The sequence below is a fragment of the Mesocricetus auratus genome, unplaced genomic scaffold (assembly GCF_017639785.1).
Source record: "Mesocricetus auratus isolate SY011 unplaced genomic scaffold, BCM_Maur_2.0 Super-Scaffold_100024, whole genome shotgun sequence".
Classification (NCBI taxonomy): domain Eukaryota; kingdom Metazoa; phylum Chordata; class Mammalia; order Rodentia; family Cricetidae; genus Mesocricetus; species Mesocricetus auratus.
The window spans coordinates 24,308,661-24,330,971 of record NW_024429205.1 but is presented as its reverse complement, the minus strand read 5'-3'; the positions used below and the strand labels follow the sequence as shown (position 1 = coordinate 24,330,971).

The 22,311-nt window shown below is 45.1% G+C and overlaps 1 protein-coding gene across 2 annotated transcripts; it reads left to right on the top strand.

The window, feature by feature from the left end:
- Positions 1–1,019: 1,019 nt before the first annotated feature.
- Positions 1,020–20,381, top strand: Dpy30 (dpy-30 histone methyltransferase complex regulatory subunit). 2 transcript variants are annotated; one of them, XM_040730864.1, is made up of 5 exons: positions 1,020–1,182; positions 6,257–6,329; positions 6,419–6,466; positions 12,776–12,918; positions 20,059–20,381. In XM_040730864.1, exons 2-5 carry the CDS (start codon positions 6,294–6,296, stop codon positions 20,129–20,131), a joined length of 300 nt encoding a protein of 99 aa, XP_040586798.1. In that variant the 5' UTR covers positions 1,020–1,182; positions 6,257–6,293; the 3' UTR covers positions 20,132–20,381. The 2 variants fall into 2 exon arrangements, with proteins under 2 accessions (XP_040586798.1, XP_005073639.1); XM_005073582.4 differs by lacking the exon at positions 1,020–1,182 and adding an exon at positions 5,877–6,026.
- The last annotated feature ends 1,930 nt before the right edge of the window (positions 20,382–22,311 follow it).

Sequence of the window (22,311 nt, the reverse complement as noted above, 5' to 3'; positions counted from 1 at the left end):
AAGTGAGAAACTTACAAGATTCACAGGTCCTAACCCCCCCACCCCCAGGTTATAGATGCAATAGATAATTTGGGGGAGAGGAGACTGCCAGGGAACCTGACTCCAAGTTGTGTAGCAATAGCCCCCCCTTCTCACTCGAAATAGAACATCACTGTACTAATGAAGTCCTTAGGTAAAGATAACACAAGACTAATTTCATTCATGTTCATATAATCTCATTTCCAAAGCAGTTTATGTTATCTTGTTTGATCTTTTTTTTTCAAAATGTATTTATTATTTTATGAGCATTGGTGTTTTGCCATGGGTGTCAGGTCCCCTGGAACTGGAGTCCCAGACAGTTGTGAGCTGCCTGTGAGTGCTAGAAATCAAACCCAGGTTCACTGGAAGAGCAGTCAGTGTTCCTAACCACTGAGCCATCTCTCCAGTCCCTAGACATATGTCTCAGTTAGTGTTTCTTTTTTTTTTTTTTTTTTTGGTTTTTCGAGACAGGGTTTCTCTGTGGCTTTGGAGGCTGTCCTGGAACTCGCTCTGTAGACCAGGCTGGTCTCGAACTCACAGAGATCCACCTGCCTCTGCCTCCCGAGTGCTGGGATTAAAGGCGTGCGCCACCAATGCCCAGCTCAGTTAGTGTTTCTTAATGCTGTGAAGATACACCAGGACCACAGCAACTCTTATGAACAAAAACATTACACTGAGGTGGCTTCTCCTGGTTTCAGAGGTTCAGTCATTACCCTCAGGGTGGGGAGCAGCGGCGTGCAGGCAGATGTGCTGCTGGAGCTGAGAGGCCTACATCTTGACTCCAGGCAACAGGAACTCACTACCACTGAGGAAGCTTGAGAGAGGAGACCCCAAAGCCCGCCCCCAGGAAGACACACTTCCCCCAACAAGGCCACATTCCCTCATAGTGTCACTCCGTTGGAAGGCCCTTTTCTTTCCAACCACCACAACATTGAAGGCTTTCTTCATGATTTGAATTCCATGATTCTAGTTCTAGAACCTCTGACTGTAGAGAGAATTACTTTTGTGGAGGTGTTTGTTTTCTCTAGGAATTCATCCCCCTTCTAACAATATCTACTAAATATAAGAGTCAAACAAACACAAAGTTAATGATCTGAGCTTTGCCTTTGAAGAACTCAAAACTTAATTGTGTTTAACCATCAAGAAAACAGAAGACAAAATGGGGTAGGTACCACTACAGGATTTGTTCCAGGCAGATGAGGGGTTACCTTTAAAGGAATCATGGAGCCTCAAACCTAAGTAAGAGTTAGTGGTCTGGGGTGGGGAAACGGCTCAGATGGTCAAGTGTGCTTTACAATGGTGTGAACCCAGCCCCAGGCTTCCAGTAGCTATGTGGAAAGCAAGTATGCTGTCGTGATGCAAGGCAGAGATGGGCAGATCCTAGCGGGGCTTGCTGGCCAGCCTGTCTCGACAACTGGTAAGTTCTAGATTCAGTAAGAGACCTGGTTTCGAAAGAGAAGGTGGTGGAGTGCTTAGAGAGGATTCTCGGTGGTTAAGAGCACTTGGTGTACATGCAGGAGAAGTAGAGGCTGGATTAGCACATATCTAACAAGTCGGGGATTCACAAATGCCTTAAGTCTACCTCTGAAGGAGCTAATGCCCTCTTCTGGCCCCCAAATGATCAAAGGTGCACACAAACACACACACATACACACACACACACACACACACACACACACACACACATGCTAACACTGGTACATACATAAATAACATTAAAAAATGAAGTTGAAGACCTGGAGCAATGGCTTAATGGTTAAGATCACTGCATGTTGTTACTTAACCCCCACACGGTCGCTCACAACTAAGCATCCAGTCTTAGTGGATCCGATGCCCTCCTCTGGCCTTCACAGGCGCTGGCCTGCAAGTGGTCACACAGACATACGTAAAATAATAACAACAAGTAATAAAACATTTAAAAATCTTTTTTGGTGTTTTTGAGACAGGGTTTTTGGGGGGCTGTCCTGGAACTCGATCTTGTAGACCAGGATGGTCTCGAACTCACAGAGATCCGCCTGCCTCTGCCTCCTGAGTGCTGGGATTAAAGGCCTGCATGTACCACCATGCCTGGCTATTTATTTTTAATGTTTTTATTTATTTTCATCACTGAGCTGGGGCCACCACTGCCGGGCTCAGAGGTTTTTTTTTTTTTTTTTTTTTTTTTTGGTTTTTCGAGACAGGGTTTCCCTGTGGCTTTGGAGGCTGTCCTGGAACTCGCTCGGTAGACCAGGCTGGTCTCGAACTCACAGTGATTTGCCTGCCTCTGCCTCCCGGGCTCAGAGGTTTTTCAAAGCACCCTTGCATAATTATGACGACAGAAGTTCAGATCGCAGCACCCACATAACTAGTCAGTGTTGGTCTCATGCATGGATGTAATTACAGAACCACAGGGAGCAAGACGATCACTGGGATCTTGGCTGATAGCCTCACTGAGAATCTTGAGCTCCAGGTTCACAGAGACCCTACCTCAAAGGAACAAGTCTGAGAAATGCAAGAGGAGGATGTCCAATATTCCCTTCTGTCCTCTCTGGATGTTCACACAGCCACACATGTACCACACTAACACTAACATACACTTAATAAACAAATCGTTTTTCGTTTTGCTTTTTTTTTTTTCTCGAGACAGGGTTCTCTGTATTGTTTTGGAGCCTGTCCTGGAACTCACTCTGTAGACCAGGTTTGGTCTCGAACTCCCAGAGATCTACCTGCCTCTGCCTCCCAGGTGTGGCACTAACACCTGGCTTGTTTCGCTGTTTTGAGACAGTTTCTTTGTGTAGCGGCCCTGGCTGTCCTGGAATTCACTCTGTAGAGCAGGTTGGCCTCGAACTCACAGAGATCTGCCTGCCTCTGCCTCCCAAGTGCTGAGATTGAAGGTGAGCAGCACCACCTCGTGGCTCAGTATAAAAATTTTAAAAATTGTGCCCATAATTCTAGTATATAAACAAAGTTTATTTACTTGAGATCTGTATCCATATATCATTTAGAGTCACAAGGTGACATGGTATTCAATCCCCAGACCCAACATGTTAGAAGATACATCCTGGAAATTATTCTTTGACCACCACACACACACACACACACACACACACACACACACAACGAAAAAAGAAACAAAATTAACCCCTAAAATTTAGTTCTTAAAAAAAAAAAAAACAACAAACGAAGCTGGGCGTTGGTGGCGCATGCCTTTAATCCCAACATTCGGGAGGCAGGCGGATCTCTGTGAGTTCGAGGCCAGCCTGGTCTACGGAGTGAGTGACAGCCTCCCTGTCTTGAAAAACCAAAAAAAAAAAAAAAAAAAAAAAAAAAAAGAGCAACTAGAAATGGGATAGAGTTAAAAAATCTGAGCTGTATGCTCTACAGTTACCTTAAATAATTGCTCTGAATTCAAAGCATTCCAGATTTTCATGTTTGTTATCTATTTTTAGAAAAATGAGCCAGACAGTCTTGGTCTCAACAGTGTGAGTCTGCTTTATTGTAAGGGGCAGGGGTCTCTAATCTTTCCTGTGGGATGAAGGCTGGGTGCATTTAGAGGGGCTGGGGGACATGTATTTATGCATACACATAGCTACCTACTACACATGTAGGTAGCTCCCAGGAAGTCACAACTCTTAGGTGGTTTCAGGGGAAGCTGGGTGGGTTGTTCTTGATACCCAGGCATATTGTTCCTGTAGGTGGAGCCAAATGGTCAGGCTATGGCCAAGCAATTTTCTGTGTCAAGGGGCCATTGCTCTGTACAGCATGACTCAATTGCTCATGGCCCCAGGATGTTACTTAACATCTATAAATTGTGTGTAGGAAACAAATTATCCATCCTAAGGTTTATTTTTATTTATTTATTTATTTATTTATTTGGTTTTTCAAGACAGGGTTACTCTGTGTAACAACAGCCCTGGCTGTTCTGGAACTCACTGTAGTACAGGGTAGCTTCGAACTCACAGAGATCCTTCTGCCTCTGCCTACCGAGTGCTGGGACTAAAGGCGTGCACCCCCGCTGATGGGCCTAAGGTTTGTTTTTAATTATGTGTACATGTATACCACATTTCTGTGCAAATGCATGAGAGTCCAAGTGCCCACAGAGGCCAGAAGAGGGTGTCAGATCCCCGGGAATGATAGGTAGTTGTTAGATACCTGATGTGTCTTCAGGGGACTGAACTCAGGTCCTTCAGAAGAGCAGTAAATTCTTTTAATGTTTGAGCCATCTCCACAGCCCACCTTCCTTCCTTTCTCTCTTCCTTTCTTTGTTATAACTTACGTTCTTTTGAGACAGGTTCTCACTTGATGCAAAAACGCAGCTCTCATCCTATAGGGATAAGATGGTTTACTTTGGAGGCAAATACGAGTGACCATGGCTCAAGGATAAAGGTTCTGGTTACCTCAGATTCCATGTTCCAGTGTGGTGGCAGTCTCATTAAGTTTTACAGTAACAGAACAAAGGAAATCTTACAGAGCAGGCTGGCCTCAAACTCACAGAGACCCACCTGCCTCTGTCTCCCCAGTGTGGAGATTAAAGGTGTGCGTCACCACAGCTGTTGTAAAGGTACTTTTCAAATACATTAGGCGTGTGGGTTGTAGAAAAGCGAGGAAATCTTAGCCAGTAGCATCTTGAGGACGTCTGAGTAGAAGCAATACTTGGGTTAGTGTTAGCTAGGAGTCTGGACATTCCAAGAGGCTTGTCAAATATCACTTACAGACATGGGTATTGTTTTTCTGAGACAGGGTTTCTCTCTAGGCTGGCCTTGAATTCACCTGCCTCTGGCTCCTCTGTGCTTGGGTTAAAGGCGTGTGCCACCACCTCCGGGCTCAGACTTGGGTGTTAAATGGCTATTTTGGGAGCTAACTAGGCTTAAGACAATTAGTGTCTGTACTTGCAATATTCCAACCTCTACATGCCATTGAAATCCTAGTCAATCAATGGGGTTGGAGAGATGGCTCAGCGGTTAGGAGCACTGGCTGCTCTTCCAGAGGTCCTGAGTGTGATTCTCAGCACCCACATGGTGGCTCACAACCATCTCTAGTGGATTCTGATACTCTCTTCTGGAATAACATCATATATGCAAATAGAGCACTCATATGGATAAAAAGAAATTCAGCCTTCGTAGAACTTTTCAGGAACTCAGGTTTACCTGGAACTCACACTAACCGTCCCTGTCTCAGCTGTCCAAAAGCTGGGATTTCAGACGTGAACCACCACACCTTGCTTTAAAATTTAAAAACAAACAAAACCCAGAATGGTTTTTCCAATAGTACCTTATCCTGGGAAGCTAGTTTCACTTTTGTGGAAATTCAACCAAAGTCCCTGGTCATTTCAGGCAAGTATTCCACCCGTGAGCTGCGTAGGCCCTCCCTTACCCCTAGAAAGTCCATTTCTTTTGTACTAATGTGGGCATACACGTAGAGTTGAGCGTGGTCCCTACACAGATGGCAGGGCTTGGATAAAAGCCGTCCAAGAATCCCCAAACCCTGCTCCTCCTCTTTGGTGTTAAAAAAAACCACACACACACACACACCACGTGAGCGTGTTTCGCCTGCACGTATGTGGAACCCCTGCGTGCCTCGTGCCTGACTGAGTAGGTCAACAGACGGCATCAGACTGGAGTTGTGACGGCTGCGAGCCGCCACGTGGGTGCAGGGAGCCAAACCCACGCAGCGAGCCATCGACCCCCGGGCGGTCTCTCCAGCGCCTCTCTGGCCTTAATGCAAAGCCTGGGCGTAAAAAAAAGGGTCACCCAGCAAGTGCCCTCGGTTCCTCGGGGACAGACACTTCCAGGCGGCAGCAAGGACGGCTTGCAGCAGGAGGTCTGCGGCAGGCGGCCAGGCGCGCCGCACCGCAGAGGCGCAGGCCAGAGCGGGCGAGCGGGCGGGCGGGCTCCGGCACTCCAGCCCGCGGGGCTGCTCTGCGCAGGCGCGGCGGCAGCGCGACGTCCCTCACTTTACGGCCGAAGCGGTTCGCGCTGGGAGTCGGTGGCGCCGTGCAGGGAACCTGGGAACCGACCGCATTGGCGCGGGTAATCAGCTCCCTGCCCTCCTCCTCTTCCTCTCCCTCCTCCTCCCAGGGCTAGATCCTCGGGACGACCTCCGAGCTTCGCGATGCGGACGTGGACCGTCCCAGCCCGCGCGTCCGCCGCCCGCGGGGGTGAGGGGCGGGGTCCCGGGCCGGGCTGCTCCGCATCCTGGCGTCGTCTTCCACTTGAAATCTCCCGGGTAACTAACTCGCGGCTCTTCTTGTTTTTGCAAGACTGGTATCCGGTTGACTGCGGTTTGCGGGATCCGCCATGGAGTCGGAGCAGATGCTGGAGGGGCAGACGCAGGTACTCGGAGGCCCTGGGTTCAGAGTGGCGGTGTGCGGGGAGGCAGCGCCGAAGGGCGGATGTCCCCCTGACCGTGTTTCGTTTTCTAGGTTGCAGAAAACCCTCACTCCGAGTACGGCCTCACAGACAACGTTGAGGTAATTCGCCCAGTTTCTCTGCCCCCATCTACGTACGGGTCTCGTGGGAGCTGGAGAAAACTTAGGATCCGTTTACTCGGCTGCTCTGCACGAGGGAACACTTAGCTGCCGTGATCTCCGTGGTATCGGATTATAAGCGGTTTCTTTTTACTAGCGTGCTAATACTTGCCTAAAAATAAAGGTACTTTGTAAATGAATGACTAAATCCCGGAACCAGAGCTGGGTAGGTTTGGTTAGGAAAAGAGAGGCTTCTTGGAGAGGATTTGTGTGTGAATAGGAGACTCGAGGGATTAAGTTTGGGTTAAAAAAAAAAAGTGCAGGAGAGTTTCCAAGCAGTTGTTGTACAGACAGGTGTTGATGTTTATTCATCGCTTTGCTGTTTGTGTGATACACCCGACCAATTTGGATATATCTTCAGCCCCAGAATGCTCGAAGTTCAGTAACTTGCTCAAGGCATTAGCAAGTGCTGTTTTCTTTTTTATTTAATGTAGTGTGTGTGTGTGTGTGTGTGTGTGTGTGTGTGTGTGTGTGTGTGTGTGTTGGAGCACGTGTGTGGAAGGTTTCCTCCCTCCACCCTTTGGTGGGCTCTGGAGCTGGAGCTCAGCTCCCAGGCTTGATGGAGCTCGTTCCTTACCCACCGAACCTAGACCTCTGTATTTCACTGTTGGCAGATAGACTGTTTTTGCAAAAGGATTGTATTGTGTTTGCATTTATGTGATCTCTCTCAATGTATATGCATATGTTGTTTTCCTTTTTTTGTTTTTTGTTTTTTTTGAGATAGGGTTTTCGCAAGGACTGTCCTGTGCCCTGGAACTCACTATGTAGACAGAGCAGGCTGGTTTTGAAGTCACAGAGATCTAATCTACTTAGTCTGCATACCGAGAGTTGGGCTTAAAGGCATGCACCACCATGCCCGGCTTATGTATTTCTTTTCTAATATTTTATATCTTATGTTTATGGGTGTTTTGCCTTGGCATGTGTTTGTTCATGAGAAGATGATGGTGGATCTGGAACTTGACTTAGACAGTTGTGAGCTACTGTGTGGGATGGAATTGAATCAGGGTCTTTTGCAAGAGTTACTGGTTATCTCTGTTTTTTGAAACAGGGTTTGTTGCCCTGGCTCTTCTGGAACTTGATCTGTAGACCAGGCTGGCCTCCAATTTACCAAAATCCAACTGGGATTAAAGTTGTGCATAACCATGCCTGACAATATATTGGGTCTTGATCAATTTTTGTGGCTTGATTGTTTTTCTTTGTTATATTTTTTCTTTTTCTACCTAGTAATTTGCTTCTTCAAACATTACTGTTTCCAAATATTGGTTTTTATTTATGTGTGTGTGCCATATGTGTGTCAGATAACCTGGAGCTGGAGTTACAGGCAGTTGTGACCCTTCTGAGGGGGTGGCAACTGAACTTAGCTTCTCTTCCAGAACAGGAAGTGCACTTTTTTTCCCTCAAGATTTTTTGGGCTGGGCATGGTGGCACACACCTTTACAAATCCCGACTCTAACCCGTAAGTGGGAGCCAGGAGCCACAGGCCTTTAATCCCAGCACTCGGGAAGCAGAGGCAGGTGGATTTCTTGTGAGTTTGAGGCCAGCCTGGTTTACAAAGTGAGTTCCAGGACAGCCAGGACTATTAAATAGAGACACCCCTCAATCTCTGTGTCTCTGTTTCTCTCTCTCTCTCTCTCTCTCTCTCTCTCTCTCTCTCTCTCTCTCTCTCTCTCTCTCTCTCACACACACACACACACACTCACTCACACACTCAAGCACTCAAGCACAGCGCCCCCAAAAGTAACTCAGGGAGGGAAAGGTTTATTTAATCTTATAGCATCCAGGGAAATTGGGGTAGGAACTAATGCAGAGGCCACGGAGGGATCATGCTTACTTTACTGGCTTGCTCAACCTGCTTATAGTACTTAGGACAAGCAGCCTAGGGTCGGCATCATCCATAATGGGTTGGTCCTCTCATATGAATCACTAATCAAAAAAGAAAAGAAAAGAAAAAGCGTGGCAGGCTTGCCCATGAACCAGTGTGAGGGTTGGGGTGATTTTTCTCAAATGATGTTCTCCTGGCCTGTCAAGTAAAAACTAGCCAGCACAGTGTAATAGTGTTTTTCCTGCACTCGTATACATGTGCTGCAGGCGTGTTTGATGCCTGTAGAGGCTAGAAGGAGGGGCAGATCCTCTGGAACTAGTTGTGAGCCCCCATGTAGGTGCTGGGAGCGAAACCCAGGTCCTCTGTAAGAGCAGCCGTAACCCTACCACCAAGCTGTGCGAAGCTCTCTGGCCCCCGTCATTATTGTCATCGATACGTGTTTTGAGTTGATTCTTTCTGACTTTTGCATGGGTTCTGGGGTTTGCTGGAGAAAAAACAACAACAACAAAAAAAGTAAAATAAAGAGGGTTCAGTAGTGCCTTTACCTACTGCCAGACTGGCTTTGAGTTCACAGAGGTCTGTCTGCCTGCCTCTGCTTCCTGACTGAGGGGAGGAAAGGGTGCACCACCATGCCTGCTCTCCTGCCTAGTGATTTCTTTTTCTTTGGTTTTTCGAGACAGGGTTTTTCTGTATTTAGGAGGCTGTCGTGGAACTCGCTCTGTACACCAGGTTGGCCTCAAACTCACCGAGATCCGCCTGCCTCTGCCTCCCGAGTGCTGGGATTAAAGGCCTGCACCACCAATGCCCTGCCAGCCTAGTGATCTCTTTTTTTAAAGTTTTTTTTAAAAAAAAAATTTATTTATTGTGTATATAGCCTTCTGCCTGCAGGCCAGCAGAGGGAACCAGATCTCATTCAAGGTGGTTGTGAGCCATAATGTGGTTGCCAGGAATTGAACTCAGGACCTCTGGAAGAACAGTTAGTGCTCTTAACCGTTGACCCATCTCTCCAGCCTGTGATTTCTTAATACTATGCTGGGTGTGCTGTGAATTTTACTTTGTAGAATATTAGATATTTTAGTATTTCTTCATACATTCTTGGTATTGACCTACGGTTTGACTGAATTTTCAAGGCTTGCCTTTGTCAGGAGGGGCTAGATCAGTGGCCTTCAATTTAGACCGAATTTCGTTGTTTTGAGTGTTCTACCCAATGTTCTGTGTATTTTTGAGAGTCTGCTGCTCTGGATCATGGGAACACCAAGTGTTTCCAGTATGTGTAGCTGCAGAAGAGTCCCTGTGATTACTGGGTGGTTTTCCTCATGGGCTCTGGTAGCTGTATTCATCTAGACCCGAAAGCAGCCTCCCTCCTGGCCACACGACTTTCTCCTTGTAAAGTACTCTGCCTTCTATATTGGAGCTGCCTTCTATATTGGAGCTGTTTTGGTTTCTCACAATTTTCTTACACCTGTCTTCTCAATTCAGGGTGACTGCTAGGTCCCCTTTGAGACTGTATCCTGTGAGTTTTCTAGGTAGCAATCAGGGAGCAATCAGAGCTCCCCTCAGCTCTGTCCCCCTTTTGTTGTAACTAGTACATTAGCTCCCCTCAGCTCTGTCCCCCTTTTGTTGTAACTAGTACATTGTAATGATATATCCCCTCCACTCCACGGCCCCCACCCCCATCCTAAGACAGGGTTTCTCTGTGTATCCTTGGCTGTATCCTGGAACTATGTCTGTAGATCAAGATGGCCTTGAACTCATAGAGGTCCACCTGCCTCTGTCTCCCCAGGGCTGGGATCAAAGGCGTGTGTCGCCACTGTAATAATTCTTTTTGTTTTTAATCATAAACATGGCCTCAGCCCTCTCCTTTTGCTGTTACTGTGTGTAGGGTGAGTCAGAGAGGGGGCTGGAAGCTGGTCACCTGTGTCAGCAGTCAGGTAGAAGAGCACAAACAGTGCTCCTACCACCAGTGCTCCCACCCAGGCAGTTTTCTTTAGTCCAGGAAGAAATTCTGAGAAGCTATGCCCTGCCTCCTTTATGGGGGGGCTTTTCCTCCCTCAGTTAACCTAAGAAAGGTGCCTAGAGGGTAGCTTAATCAGATAATCCTTTGCAGGTGTGCCTGGAGTTTTATTCCTACTGGATTTTTGATTGTGTCAAGTTGGTAACCAATATTAACGGCCACACTGGCTTAACTAAAACGAAGCTTAGCAATTGGCACATCCTAAGCACTCTCAGTAAACGCTTGAGGAGGGTAGTGTAGGAATTGTTTCTTTTGGTAATGATTTATGTAAAACATTTTAATTGTATGTATGTGTATGTGCATGGTGTACAGGAGCCTATAGGGGTGTCAGGCCCTCCAGGAACTGGAATAACAGACATCCTGAGCTGTGTGGTGTGGGTTCTGGGATCTAATTCTAGTCCTCTGGAAGAAGAGTACTAATTGTCCAGACAGGGTTTCTCTGTGTCGCTTTGGCTGCCATAGAACTCTGTAGGCCTGGCTGCCTTAGACTCACAGAGATCCACCTGCCTCTGTCTCCCAAGTTCTGGAATTAAAGGTGTGCACCACCACCGCCTAGTAGGAGTACTCGTTCTTAATCACCAAGTCATTTCTCCAACCCTGTTATTTTTTTGGTTTTTCTAGACAGGGTTTCTCTGTATTGTTTTGGAGGCTGTCCTGGAACTCGATCTGCAGACCAGGCTGGCCTCGAACTCACAGAGATCCGCCTGCCTCTGCCTCCCCAGTGCTGGGATTAAAGGCGTGCGCCACAACCACCCGGTTCTCCAACCCTCTTAAATTGTATATTAGTTTTTGTTTTGAGATGGTCCTCTATGATCCTCACTACCCTGGAATTCGTAGAGATGTGCTTGCCTCTGCCTGCTGAGTGCTGTCCTTGAAGGGAGCCTAGCTCAGGTCCCCCCTTTATTTTTTATTTATTTTTTTGGTTTTTCGAGGCAGGGTTTCTCTGTATTGTTTTGGAGGCTTTCCTGGAACTCGCTTTGTAGACCAGGATGGCCTCGAACTCACAGAGATCCGCCTGCCTCTGCCTCCTGAGTGCTGGGATTAAAGGCCAGGTCCCCCCTTTAAAAGATAGTTACTTGTAGCTCAGGCTGGGTTTGAACTCACTGTAGCCGAGAATGATCCTTGTGCTTCTACCTTCCACGTGCTGGGATCACAGGTATCATTTCCAAACTAGTTAATGCTAGGGCTTACTCCAGGATTTCAGTCATCCTCGGTAAGTGACCACTGTGTCGTGTGTGTGTGTGTGTGTGTGTGTGTGTGTGTGTGTGTGTGTGTGTGAGAGAGAGAGAGAGAGAGAGAGAGAGAGAGAGAGAGAGAGAGAGAATGTGTGTGTATACATCTATACACACACATACACACACTTCCTGGAATTGCTGTTTCTTATTGGAGGCATTACAATACCATGTAAATGAGTAATCTTTTTTTAAAATATACAAACTCTGATAAGTTAGGATTGTGCTCTTTACTATGATTAAGAAGAATTTGTTAGCCGGGCGTTGGTGGCGCATGCCTTTAGTCCCAGCACTCGGGAGGCAGAGGCAGGCGGATCTTTGTGAGTTCGAGACCAGCCTGGACTACCAAGCGAGTTCCAGGACAACCTCCAAAGCCACAGAGAAACCCTGTCTCGAAAAACCAAAAAAAAAAAAAAAAAAAAAAAAAAAAGAATTTGTTAGGCTGGAGAGATGGCTCAGGGGTTAAGAGCCCTGGGTGGCTCAGAGGAACTAGGTTCAATTCCCAGCACCCAAGGATAGCTCACAACTGCCTCTAACTCCAGTTTTAGGTGATTTGACACTTTCACAGATACACATGTAGACAAAACATGACTGTACATGAAATAAAAAGAAATTATTAAAAAAAAAGAAGAATTTGTTGCTGGATGTTGGTGGCCTACGTCTTTAATCCCAGCAATCAGGAGGCAGAGGCAGGCGAGGTCTACAGAGTGAGTTCCAGGACAGCCAGGCCTACATGGACAAACCCTGTCCTGAAAAACCATAAAATTAGGCATTGGGGCTGGAGAGGACGCCAGTGTTAAGAACACTTGTTTTTGCAGAGCAGTGGGGTTGCATTTCCAGAACCTCACAGCAGCTTACCACTGTCTTGTAATTCCAGTTTCAGGGGATATGATGCCCCCTTCTGGTCTGCTTGGGTTTACATAAATCTGCGTAGCTAAAATATTCATGCCCATGAAATAGTAAAATCTAAAAAACAATTTTAAAAAAGGAATTTAGGGATTGGCTTGAATTTCTTTTGGTGGAGAGGTTTGCCGTCTGGTGTCATTGCACTCACGATTTGCTTTCCTCTTAGTGGTCCTTTCCTTCCAGTTTTTGTATTTTGGCATGTTCATCCTTTTTTTCATTTTCCTTTTTTAACATTGGTATATTCATCCTTTTTTTTTTTCTTTTTCTAACATCACTAGCGGATAGTTGAAAATGAGAAGATCAATGCAGAAAAATCATCAAAACAGAAGGTGGACCTGCAGTCTCTGCCAACCCGTGCCTACCTGGATCAGACCGTCGTGCCTATCTTACTGCAGGGCCTTGCCGTGCTTGCCAAGGAAAGGTGAGGTAAAACTGAGTGGAGACACACAGTGGGACCGCCACACCCTACATAGCATTAGTTGTGTGTGGTGGTTCTTTGCTATAATTTTTGTGTTCAATGATGTCGTGCTTGTCGTTTTATTTTAGAATTACATTTACATATGGTGTGCATGCATGTGTGTATATTCTGTGGTAGACATATGGAGGTAAAGTTTTGGGAGTCCAATTCTGTCCCTCCACCATATGGGTCTTGGGGGTTGAACTCAGGTCATGAGGCGTAGTGTCAAGCACCTTCACCTGCTAAGTCATCTTACTGGTCCCATTACTGTTAAACTTTCATTTTATTTATATTTTTTGAGACGATTTCTCTGTAACCCTGGCTGTCCTGGAACTTGTTCCATAAACCAGGCTGGCCTGGAACTCAAAGATCCACCTGCCTCTGCCTCCCCTAAATTTTTATTTTTTAAAAATTACTTATTTGCCGGGCGTTGGCTGCGCACGCCTTTAATCCCAGCATTCGGGAGGAGGCAGAGGCAGGTGGATCTCTGAGTTGGAGACCAACCTGGCTACAAGAGTTAGTTCTGGGACAGCCTCCAAAGCCACAGAGAAACCCTGTCTCAAAAAACCAAAAAAAAAAAAAAAAAAGGAAAAAGAAAAAGAAAAATTACTTATTTATTCATTTTATGTGTGTGGGTATTTTGTCTGTGTGTGTGTGCGCGCCATCATGTGGGCCAGAATGTTGCGTCGAGATTGCAATTACATAGATGTTTGTGAGTCATCATGTGGCAGGTGCTGGGATTTGAACTTTTGTGTACAGACTTGGAATCATGGTCTGTAAAGTTTTTACTTAAGGATAACATTGTTCTAGGTAGTCTTTTTTTTTTTTTTTTTTTTTTTTGGTTTTTTCGAGACAGGGTTTCTCTGTGGCTTTGGAGGCTGTCCTGGAACTCGCTTGGTAGTCCAGGCTGGCCTCGAACTCACAGAGATCCGCCTACCTCTGCCTCCCGAGTGCTGGGACTAAAGGCGTGCGCCACCAATGCCCGGCGTTCTAGGTAGTCTTAATTGATACTTATATACCTCAAAGAACCACCTGTCTCTGTCTCCTGAGTGCTGGGATTAAAGGTGTGTACTACCACTGCCCAGTGAATTATAATTGAAATTGTAATACTGCCACGGTAAACTTAGCCTTTTTTTTTTTTTTTTTTTTTTTTTTTTGGGTTTTTCAAGACAGGGTTTCTCTGTGGCTTTGGAGGCTGTCCTGGAACTAGCTCTATAGACCAGGCTGGTCTCGAACTCACAGAGATCTGCCTGCCTCTGCCTCCCAAGTGTAAACTTAGCCTTTTTATCATTGCCCTTTTTTAGACGTGTAGCCTAAGCTGGCTTTGAACTCACTATGTGTTCAAGATGACCTTGAATTTCCAATCCAGTGCTTAGATTATAGAAAGTATGATACCGTATCTGGTTTATGTGAGTTTTGGGATTGAGTCCAGGGCCTTGAGTGTGCCTGCTGAGTTACATCCTTTTTGTTGTTGTTGCGACGGTCTCAAAGAGCTCAGGCCGACCTTGAACTCTGATCCTTTTGCTTCCACCTCCTAACTGCTAGGATTTCAGTTAGGTTTCACCCATATTGTTGAACACTTAGGTCCATTTTCCTTTGTTACTATAATTTATCTATTTCATACCTTTTTGCCTGTGCTTGCTTATTTTTTTAATGGCAAATTATCAAGGATTAGTTTTCTAGTTTAATGTAGTTTGGTTTTATATAATATTTGGCATATTGTGGTATTTGCTGTAATTTGTATTTCAATAATAAATTTTCCTAGTGTCATTGTAGTCTCAAGTACAGAATTATTACAACTCTTTTTGATAGTGGCTGGGCTTTAGACTGAGGGCCTGCTCATGATAGGCGAGCCCTCCTTACTAAGCTGTGTTCCCAGCTGTCATAAAGGGCTCTTCTTGCCAGTGCATTCACTTATTAGCAGTTATTTTTTTCTCTTCCGGAGCTGGTCTCGAACTCCCAGAGATCCACCTGCCTTTGCCTCCCGAGTGCTGGGAATAAAGGCGTGCGCCACCAATGCCCCAGTTCTCTTATTTCTACATGTATCTCCATAATCCTTACATGAATTCTTTTTTTGTGATTTTTATTTTTTAATTTTTTTTATTTTTATTTTTGGTTTTATGAGACAGGTTTCTCTGTATTGTTTTGGAGGCTGTTGGTCCAGCCCGGCCCCGAACTCACAGAGATCCGCCTGCCTCTGCCTCACGAGTGCTGGGATTAAAGGCGTGTGTGTTTTCACCTGTACGTGTGTTTATGTACCATGTGGATCCCTGAATCCCATCCATAGAGCTCAGGAGACAGCGTGGGATCCCTTGCAACATGAGTTACACTTGTTTGTTAGGCAGCAATGGGTGCTAGGAATTGAACATGGGTCTTTTGAAAGGACAGCCAGTGTCCTTGACCACTGAGCCATCTCTCTAGCTGTATATTTTTTTCCAAGGAGGGTCATATTTAGCTCGTGCTGACTCTGAATTAGCTATGTAGCTGAAGAAGGCTGTGGACTCCTCAGTTTTGCATACTCTGTGTCCGAGGTACTGAGATTACAGATGTGAGCTGACGTATCCAGCTTCTAATTTCCTTTTTGTGTAAACAAATAAGCAAATTTGTTTTGTAAACCAGTCTGTTTCTACTAGGTGTGTGTTATGTTTGAAACCTAGGACAGTAATAATCTCTGTAGTAAAGGGACATAAATTAGTAGCATAGATTAGATTTTGTTATATTTAGGTGTGTGTGTGTGTGTGTGTGTGTGTGTGTCCCCGTCCGTCCGTCCCAGGGTACATGCATGTGTATATAGGCATATGCATGTGTATATGCAGAGGTGTGAGTGTGGAGGTCAGAGAAAACTTTTACATGTAGGTTATAGGGATTGAATTTAGTTTGTCAGGCTTGGTGGCAGGGGTCTTCCCTGACAAGTCACGCTGCTGGATGATATGGGATTGATCTGTTAGTTTATATAAGAGTCATGAGTCCTGGTTGTGGTGGCACACACTTTCAGTTCCATCACACAGGCAGAGGCAGGCAGATGTGGTCCACATGGCTGAGTTTCAGGCCAGCCAGGGTTATGTGGTGAGACACTGTCTATAAGAAACAAAAATGGGCTGGTGAGATGACTCAGCACTAGCTGCTCTTGAAGAGGACCTGCATTTGTTTCCTAACACCTACATGTAGGCTCACAGCCATCTGTCATTCCGGTTCCAGGACATCTGATGCCCTCTTCTGACCTATGGACATAAACTTACATGTAGGTAAAATTACCCATACATGCTTAACACACACACACACACACACACACACACACACACACACACACACACACACACACACACGGTACCCATTAATGCATGTGCTTGGAATACACATGTGTTACTAAGTGAATGAATAAATGTTTATCTTTCGCTTTTGCCTGGTTATGTTTATGAAGTGAGATTTACTTATGGTTATGAATACATCCTGTCTCTGCTGTTGTTGGTTGCCATGTGGTTGGGTTAGAGCACGAGCTTAGTGGTTGGGCGCTGTCCTGGCGTTCAGTTCCCTGGACCACCCCAAAAAGGTAATCTTTTATATTTTTACATTTTCTCCCAAGAAGGCTGGTATGTTAGAAGTTCTATTTAATTTAAAATTTAAATTATTATTATTGTCTGGTCTCATGCAGCCTAAATTCATTTCAACCTTCCTTTGTAGCTAGGATGACCTTGAACTTCTGAATCATGCCTGATTAAATACTATTAAGTGCTAGAAGAAAAAAAAGGGATGATTTTAACTACTAATATGTTTATAAATATAAGCAAAGAGTTGTTGTAAAGTGAGTCATAAGGTTAGCCTAATTATTTGGTGAAAGTGGTGTCTGTAGGCACTTGGGAGGCTGAGGCCAGAGGAGTGAGAGTTGCTGGTGGACTGGCTTATGTAATTATTATCTTCATCAAGAAATAGAAAAGAAAAAGGATTAGCACTGAGGTAGAGTGCTTGCCTTGCATGTTGTTTAAAGAGCAAAGGGAAATTCCTTAAAATTATCCATTCATTCATTCATTGGTTTTTCGAGATAGGGTTTCTCTGTACTGCTTTGGAGGTTGTCCTGGAACTTGCTCTGTAGACTCAAACTCCTGCTTCCCGAGTGCTGGGATTAAAGGAGTGAACTACCAACGCCTGGCTTAAATGTATTTTTTGAGACAGGGCTATCTACATAGCCCTGGCTATCCTGGAATTTACAGAGCTCTGCTTGTTTCTCTTTCCTAGTGCCTGCAGACTGATCTACAGAGCAAAAATTAAGCAAAAAAGCAAATCCTAGAGAGATGGCTCAGCAGTTAAGAGTACCATCTGAAAAAACAAACAAACAACACATCTCCACCCCCCCCAAAGAGAGAGTACCAGCTGCCCTTTCAGGGGTTCTGGTTTCATTTCCAACCACATGGCATCTCATTACCGTCTATAATGGGATCTGATGCCCTCTTCTGGCATATATATATATATATAGTGTGTGTGTGTGTGCGCGTGCGCGCGCGCATGTGCACACATGTATATATAATACATAAATCAATCTTTTTGTGGAAAACTTGTTTTTATTGTTTGGTATGCTATCTGACTATCACTATAGGATTTAGAAAGTGACACAGGGAGACATGAGAAGCCATTAAATGTTTCCAGGAAAGAAAAAAATAAGACAGGAGATTTTTTTCCCTTCTTTTTATTTAAGTTAGAAACAAGCTTGTTTCACATGTCAATCCCAGCTCCCTCTCCCTCCCCTTCTCCCCCATCCTCCAATCTTTTTTTTTTTTGGTAGAGTTTCTCTGTGTAGCCACTCTTCTCTGTCCTGGAACTCACTCTGTAGACCAGGCTGGCCTCCAACACACAGAGATCCTCCTGCCTCTGCTAGAACTAAAGGTCAGTGCTACCACCACCTGGCCGCGGGGAGGGGGGGGGCGTGTGCTACCATGCTTAGAACAGGAGAATATATATATATATATTTTTTTTTTAATCTTGGCAAATGCCTGACTTCCTTTCCTCTCCTCGAGAATCCCGCCTTTTGGAGCAGGGTTTCACCATGCCCCCTTGGCTGGCCTGGAATTTGCAGTGTAGACCTGACTGACTGGTGTGGCACTCGAGAGATGTGCTTGCCTCTGGCTTCCAGGGACAGAGGTTGCAGGGATGTGCCACTGTGTCTGGCCCCCTGCTGTCTTTCTACCTAGCCTCCCTTCTTCTCTTCTGCGCCACCTTCCCTCCTTCCCTTTCCTCCTGTCCAGTCCCTGGTGGCCTCTGCTTCCCTGCGAAACCAATGGCATTACTCACGAGTACTGCCTTATCCAGTGTGTGCAGTGTCAGGGCTTGACCCTTGTATGCGTTCATGCTGGACAAGCTTTCTGCTGGCTTTCCTTGGCTTTTTTTTGAGATAGTGTGTCTCTGTGTAGTTCAGGCTGGCCTCAGGTTTACTATATAAACTGACTGGGAACTCACAGGCAATTGTTTGGGAGTGCTGGGTGCTGGGATTGATTACACATGCGCAACAGCTCCGGTCTCTGTGGAGGCTGACTCTGCCCTTGCTGCTACCCTTTTCTTTTGTCTCCCAAGTCCTGTGATTACTGGTCACAGGTAACCACTCCCCACTCAGCATGCTGTGCAGGAGAGAGTTTGGGAGGGAAAATTTGCCTGTTTTGTACTGGTTGGTTTTGATCTTGGTTTGGAGCTAGGATCACTGACATGCCAGTGTGTTGTTTTTTTTTTTGTTTGTTTTGTTTTGTTTTGTTTTTACGAGACAGGGTTTCTCTGTATTGTTTTGGAGGCTATCGGTCCAGCCTGGCCTCGAACGCACAAAGATCCGCCTGCCTCTGCCTCCCGAGTGCTGGGATTAAAGGCGTGCGCCACCATCGCCCGGGCTTGAAATTATGTCTTTTTTGTTTTGTTTTGTTTTGTTTTTTTTGTTTGAGACAGGGTTTCTCTGTATTGTTTTGGAGGCTGTCGATCCAGCCTGGCCTCGAACTCACAGAGATCCGCCCGCCTCTGCCTCCCGAGTGCTGGGATTAAAGGCATGCGCCACCAACGCCCGGTGTTCAGTTTTTAGTATGCCATTTGAGGAAAGAATTGAGATATTCCCCAATTTTAAATATTTAGACGATTCTCCATAAGAATAACTTGCATAAAAGTGATAAATGTGGAGTTATGCCTTTTAAATTTATCAGTGGTTTTCTCAGGTGTGGATTCCTTGTTGTAGCATAAGTACTAATTTAAAAATTTTGGGCCATTGAGATAGCTTAGTGAGTGGCGGCTTGCCACCAAGCCCGATGACCTGGGTTTAATTCCCTACCACTCAAATAGTAGAATGAATTGCCCTCTGGCTTCCTCATAAGTGCCATGCCTCTCACAAAATGAATGCGATGGGTCAAAGAAAGATTGAAGTGTCTGTTTAAAAAGAAGCAGGTTGTCTAAATGTGTGTTGTTGCCTTGGATGATTCGTCTTTTTTTCTTTTTTTTGCTGAAGGGTAATACTTGGGAACCTACACCTGCTGTAGGCATACAGCTTGATGAGGTTTCTTTTGTTTTTATAAAGGTTCTCACTGTGTAGCTCTGGTTGGCCTGGAACTGGCCATATAGACCTCCAGAGTGCTGGGAATTGAGCTGTCACCACAATGGGCCAACTGGAAACCTGTGCTATATGCATTAAGGTCATAACCCTGACTACTGCTCGTATCCTAGAAATCTCCCTGAGGCAAGAAGAGTTTCATTACCTCAGTAGGTAAAGGCATTTACCCAGCAGAGCAAACCTGGTTACCTGAGTTCAGTCCCCAGAACCCAGGTGAAGGTGCTGGGAGAGAGCAGGCTCCAGCGTTGTCACCCTGCCTCCACGTGGATGAGGCATCTGCTCCCCATGCATGCTTGCAGTAATAGTAAGGAAAGAATAAACGAGAACCCTGTGTTCTAGAGGTGAGCGAGTGACTGGTTTTAAGCTAGAAAACAATTTAAGTTCTTTTAAAGTGTAGTTTTGGCTTCTCAGCTTGCCTGTCTCATTTACCATATTTATTACAAATAGCCTTTCACTGTGAAATGAAAACCAAACAGATGCATTTTAAAATGGTTTGAATATCTCTCTAACCTTTGCATTTCTTTCCCTTGCAGACCGCCAAATCCCATTGAGTTTCTAGCATCTTACCTTTTAAAAAATAAGGCACAGTTTGAAGATCGAAATTGATTACTTGGGAAGAAAGAAACACTTGGTTGCTACTGTAGATTTACACGATTACGAGGCAGCTCAAATTGCCATGATTCCCCTCCCCCTCTGGAACCTTCACTCACTTCTGGAGTTGCAGAAGAGAATACATCCCCTTGTCTGACTTAATCAACCATACTTATTTAATGAGTATCATCTGTGCAATTTTTTCCTCAGATTGTCTTTTACTTTGTTTTTAAAAAGACCTTCAAAATAAACTGTTAAAACACCATTACTTTATAGTTTTTATGTTTGTTTCCATGAACTGCTTGTGGCTTTGAATGCGATGGCCTTGTAGTAATCACTTAATAGCCACCAAATTTGTAGTATTTTCCTTAAATGATCTCTGAACTTGACCTCTGTTGAGCTCTTTTTCCCATTTTGCAGACAAGAAGATAGACTGGAAGGTTAAAAAGCCGGCTTAAGGCAAGATTGCTGGTGAGTGCTGAGATGGGAATTCAATCCCATTCCACCAATGTTCTCAGAGCTAAGCAACAAGTACTTTAGCTACTTAGGATTCTTGTATCTCTGCAATAACATTAGGGGGCCAAAGAGGTGACATCTTAGAGTACTTGTTGATCTCTCAGAGGACCTAGATTTGATTCCCAGCACCCACATAGTGGCTCATAACTGTTTGTAACTCCAGTTCAGGGGATCGAACCCCCTCTTCTGACTAGGCATACACAAGATACACATACAGATATTCAGGCAAAACATTTATACATACAAAATTAAAAGGAAACAAGTAGTATTTTTGTTTTGCATGTATTCCTAGTGTCCCCTATGAAGAAACTGAGATAGTTCACTGGCTCCAATAAAATTTGCTGAAAGTTAGCTGGGTGTTGGTGGCGCATGCCTTTAATCCCAGCACTTGGGAGGCAGAGGCAGATGGATCTCTGAGTTCAAGGCCAGCCTGGTCTACAGATCGAGTTCCAGGACAGACTCCAAAGCAATATAGAGAAACCCTGTCTCGAAAAAAAAATTGGTTGATGAAAGTTAGGGAACACAATTCACTAGAACAGTTGTTTGCAAATGGGAGTCAAGTCTACCCCTTGGGTAATGTATGGACAATGAGTGAGGTAGAATTCTTCTGTCATCAGGGTGGAGCAGGGGATATTAAGTATCTAAGAAGGTACAGGACAGTCTGTGTACCCATTGCTCCCTCTCAGTCACCCAGTTCAAACTAAAATATTAACGTTGAGAGACCCTGTACTGGAAGCATATTAATCTTGTCTTTAGGTTAAAAGCCTTTGCAAAGCTAATGTTAAGAAGAACCTTTTGTAACTCTCCTTAATGGCCATGCGCAGTGGTGCATACTCTTTATTTATTTAATTTTTTTTAATGATGCATACTCTTAATCCCAGCACTGGGAGGCAGAGGCAGGTGGATCTTCATGAGTTCAAGCCCAACCAGAGCTACATCACCAATTCGTTCAAGGCCAACCAGAGCTACATCACCAATTCATTCATTCATTCATTTTTGAGATAAGATCTCAACAAAGCTTTGGCTATCCTGGAACTCTGTAGACCAGGTAGGCCTCAAGCTCATAGAGATCCTTCTGCCTCTGTCCCCTGATGCTGGGATTAAAGAATTTCATTGATGTGGAGTGATAGTTTAGTTTAGATAGTGTATTTCCATTTATATCTGCAGAACCAGGGCCTGGAGAGATGGTTCCAAAGTTAAGAGCACTCAGAGGACCTGGGTTTGATTCACAGCACTCAATGGGATCTGATGCTTCGGGACTCTGCAGGCACCAACATCCATGTGCTACAAATACACATATGCACGATTAAAATAACCTTCACGGGGCTGGGGAGATGGCTCAGTCTGTAAATTGTGTGCTGCGGAAGCATGAATTCCTGAGTTGAGGTAGTCAGCATCCATGTAAACTGACAGTGTTTCCTATAATCCTAATGCTGAGGAGGCTGAGCAGTATCCTAGGGGCTTGCCTGGGCCATCCAGGCTAAGCAGCAAATCTAGTTGGAGGGAGAGATGTCTTAAATAAAGGGGAGGTGCTGGGTGTAGTGACAATGCCCAATGCCTTTAATCCCAACCTTTGGAAGGGCAGTTCCATGGCCAGAACAGCCAGGGTTAGAAAGAACCTGTCTCAAATCAAACCAAATATAAGTCTTGTAACAGTGGGCACTATTGTTTCTAGTTAA

Coding starts and splice junctions, on each gene's coding strand:
- Dpy30 (XM_040730864.1), top strand. CDS start 6,294: ATGGAGTCGGAGCAGATGCTGGAGGGGCAGACGCAG. Junction 6,330..6,418: donor TGCTGGAGGGGCAGACGCAG/GTACTCGGAGGC, acceptor TTCGTTTTCTAG/GTTGCAGAAAACCCTCACTC. Junction 6,467..12,775: donor GCCTCACAGACAACGTTGAG/GTAATTCGCCCA, acceptor TAACATCACTAG/CGGATAGTTGAAAATGAGAA.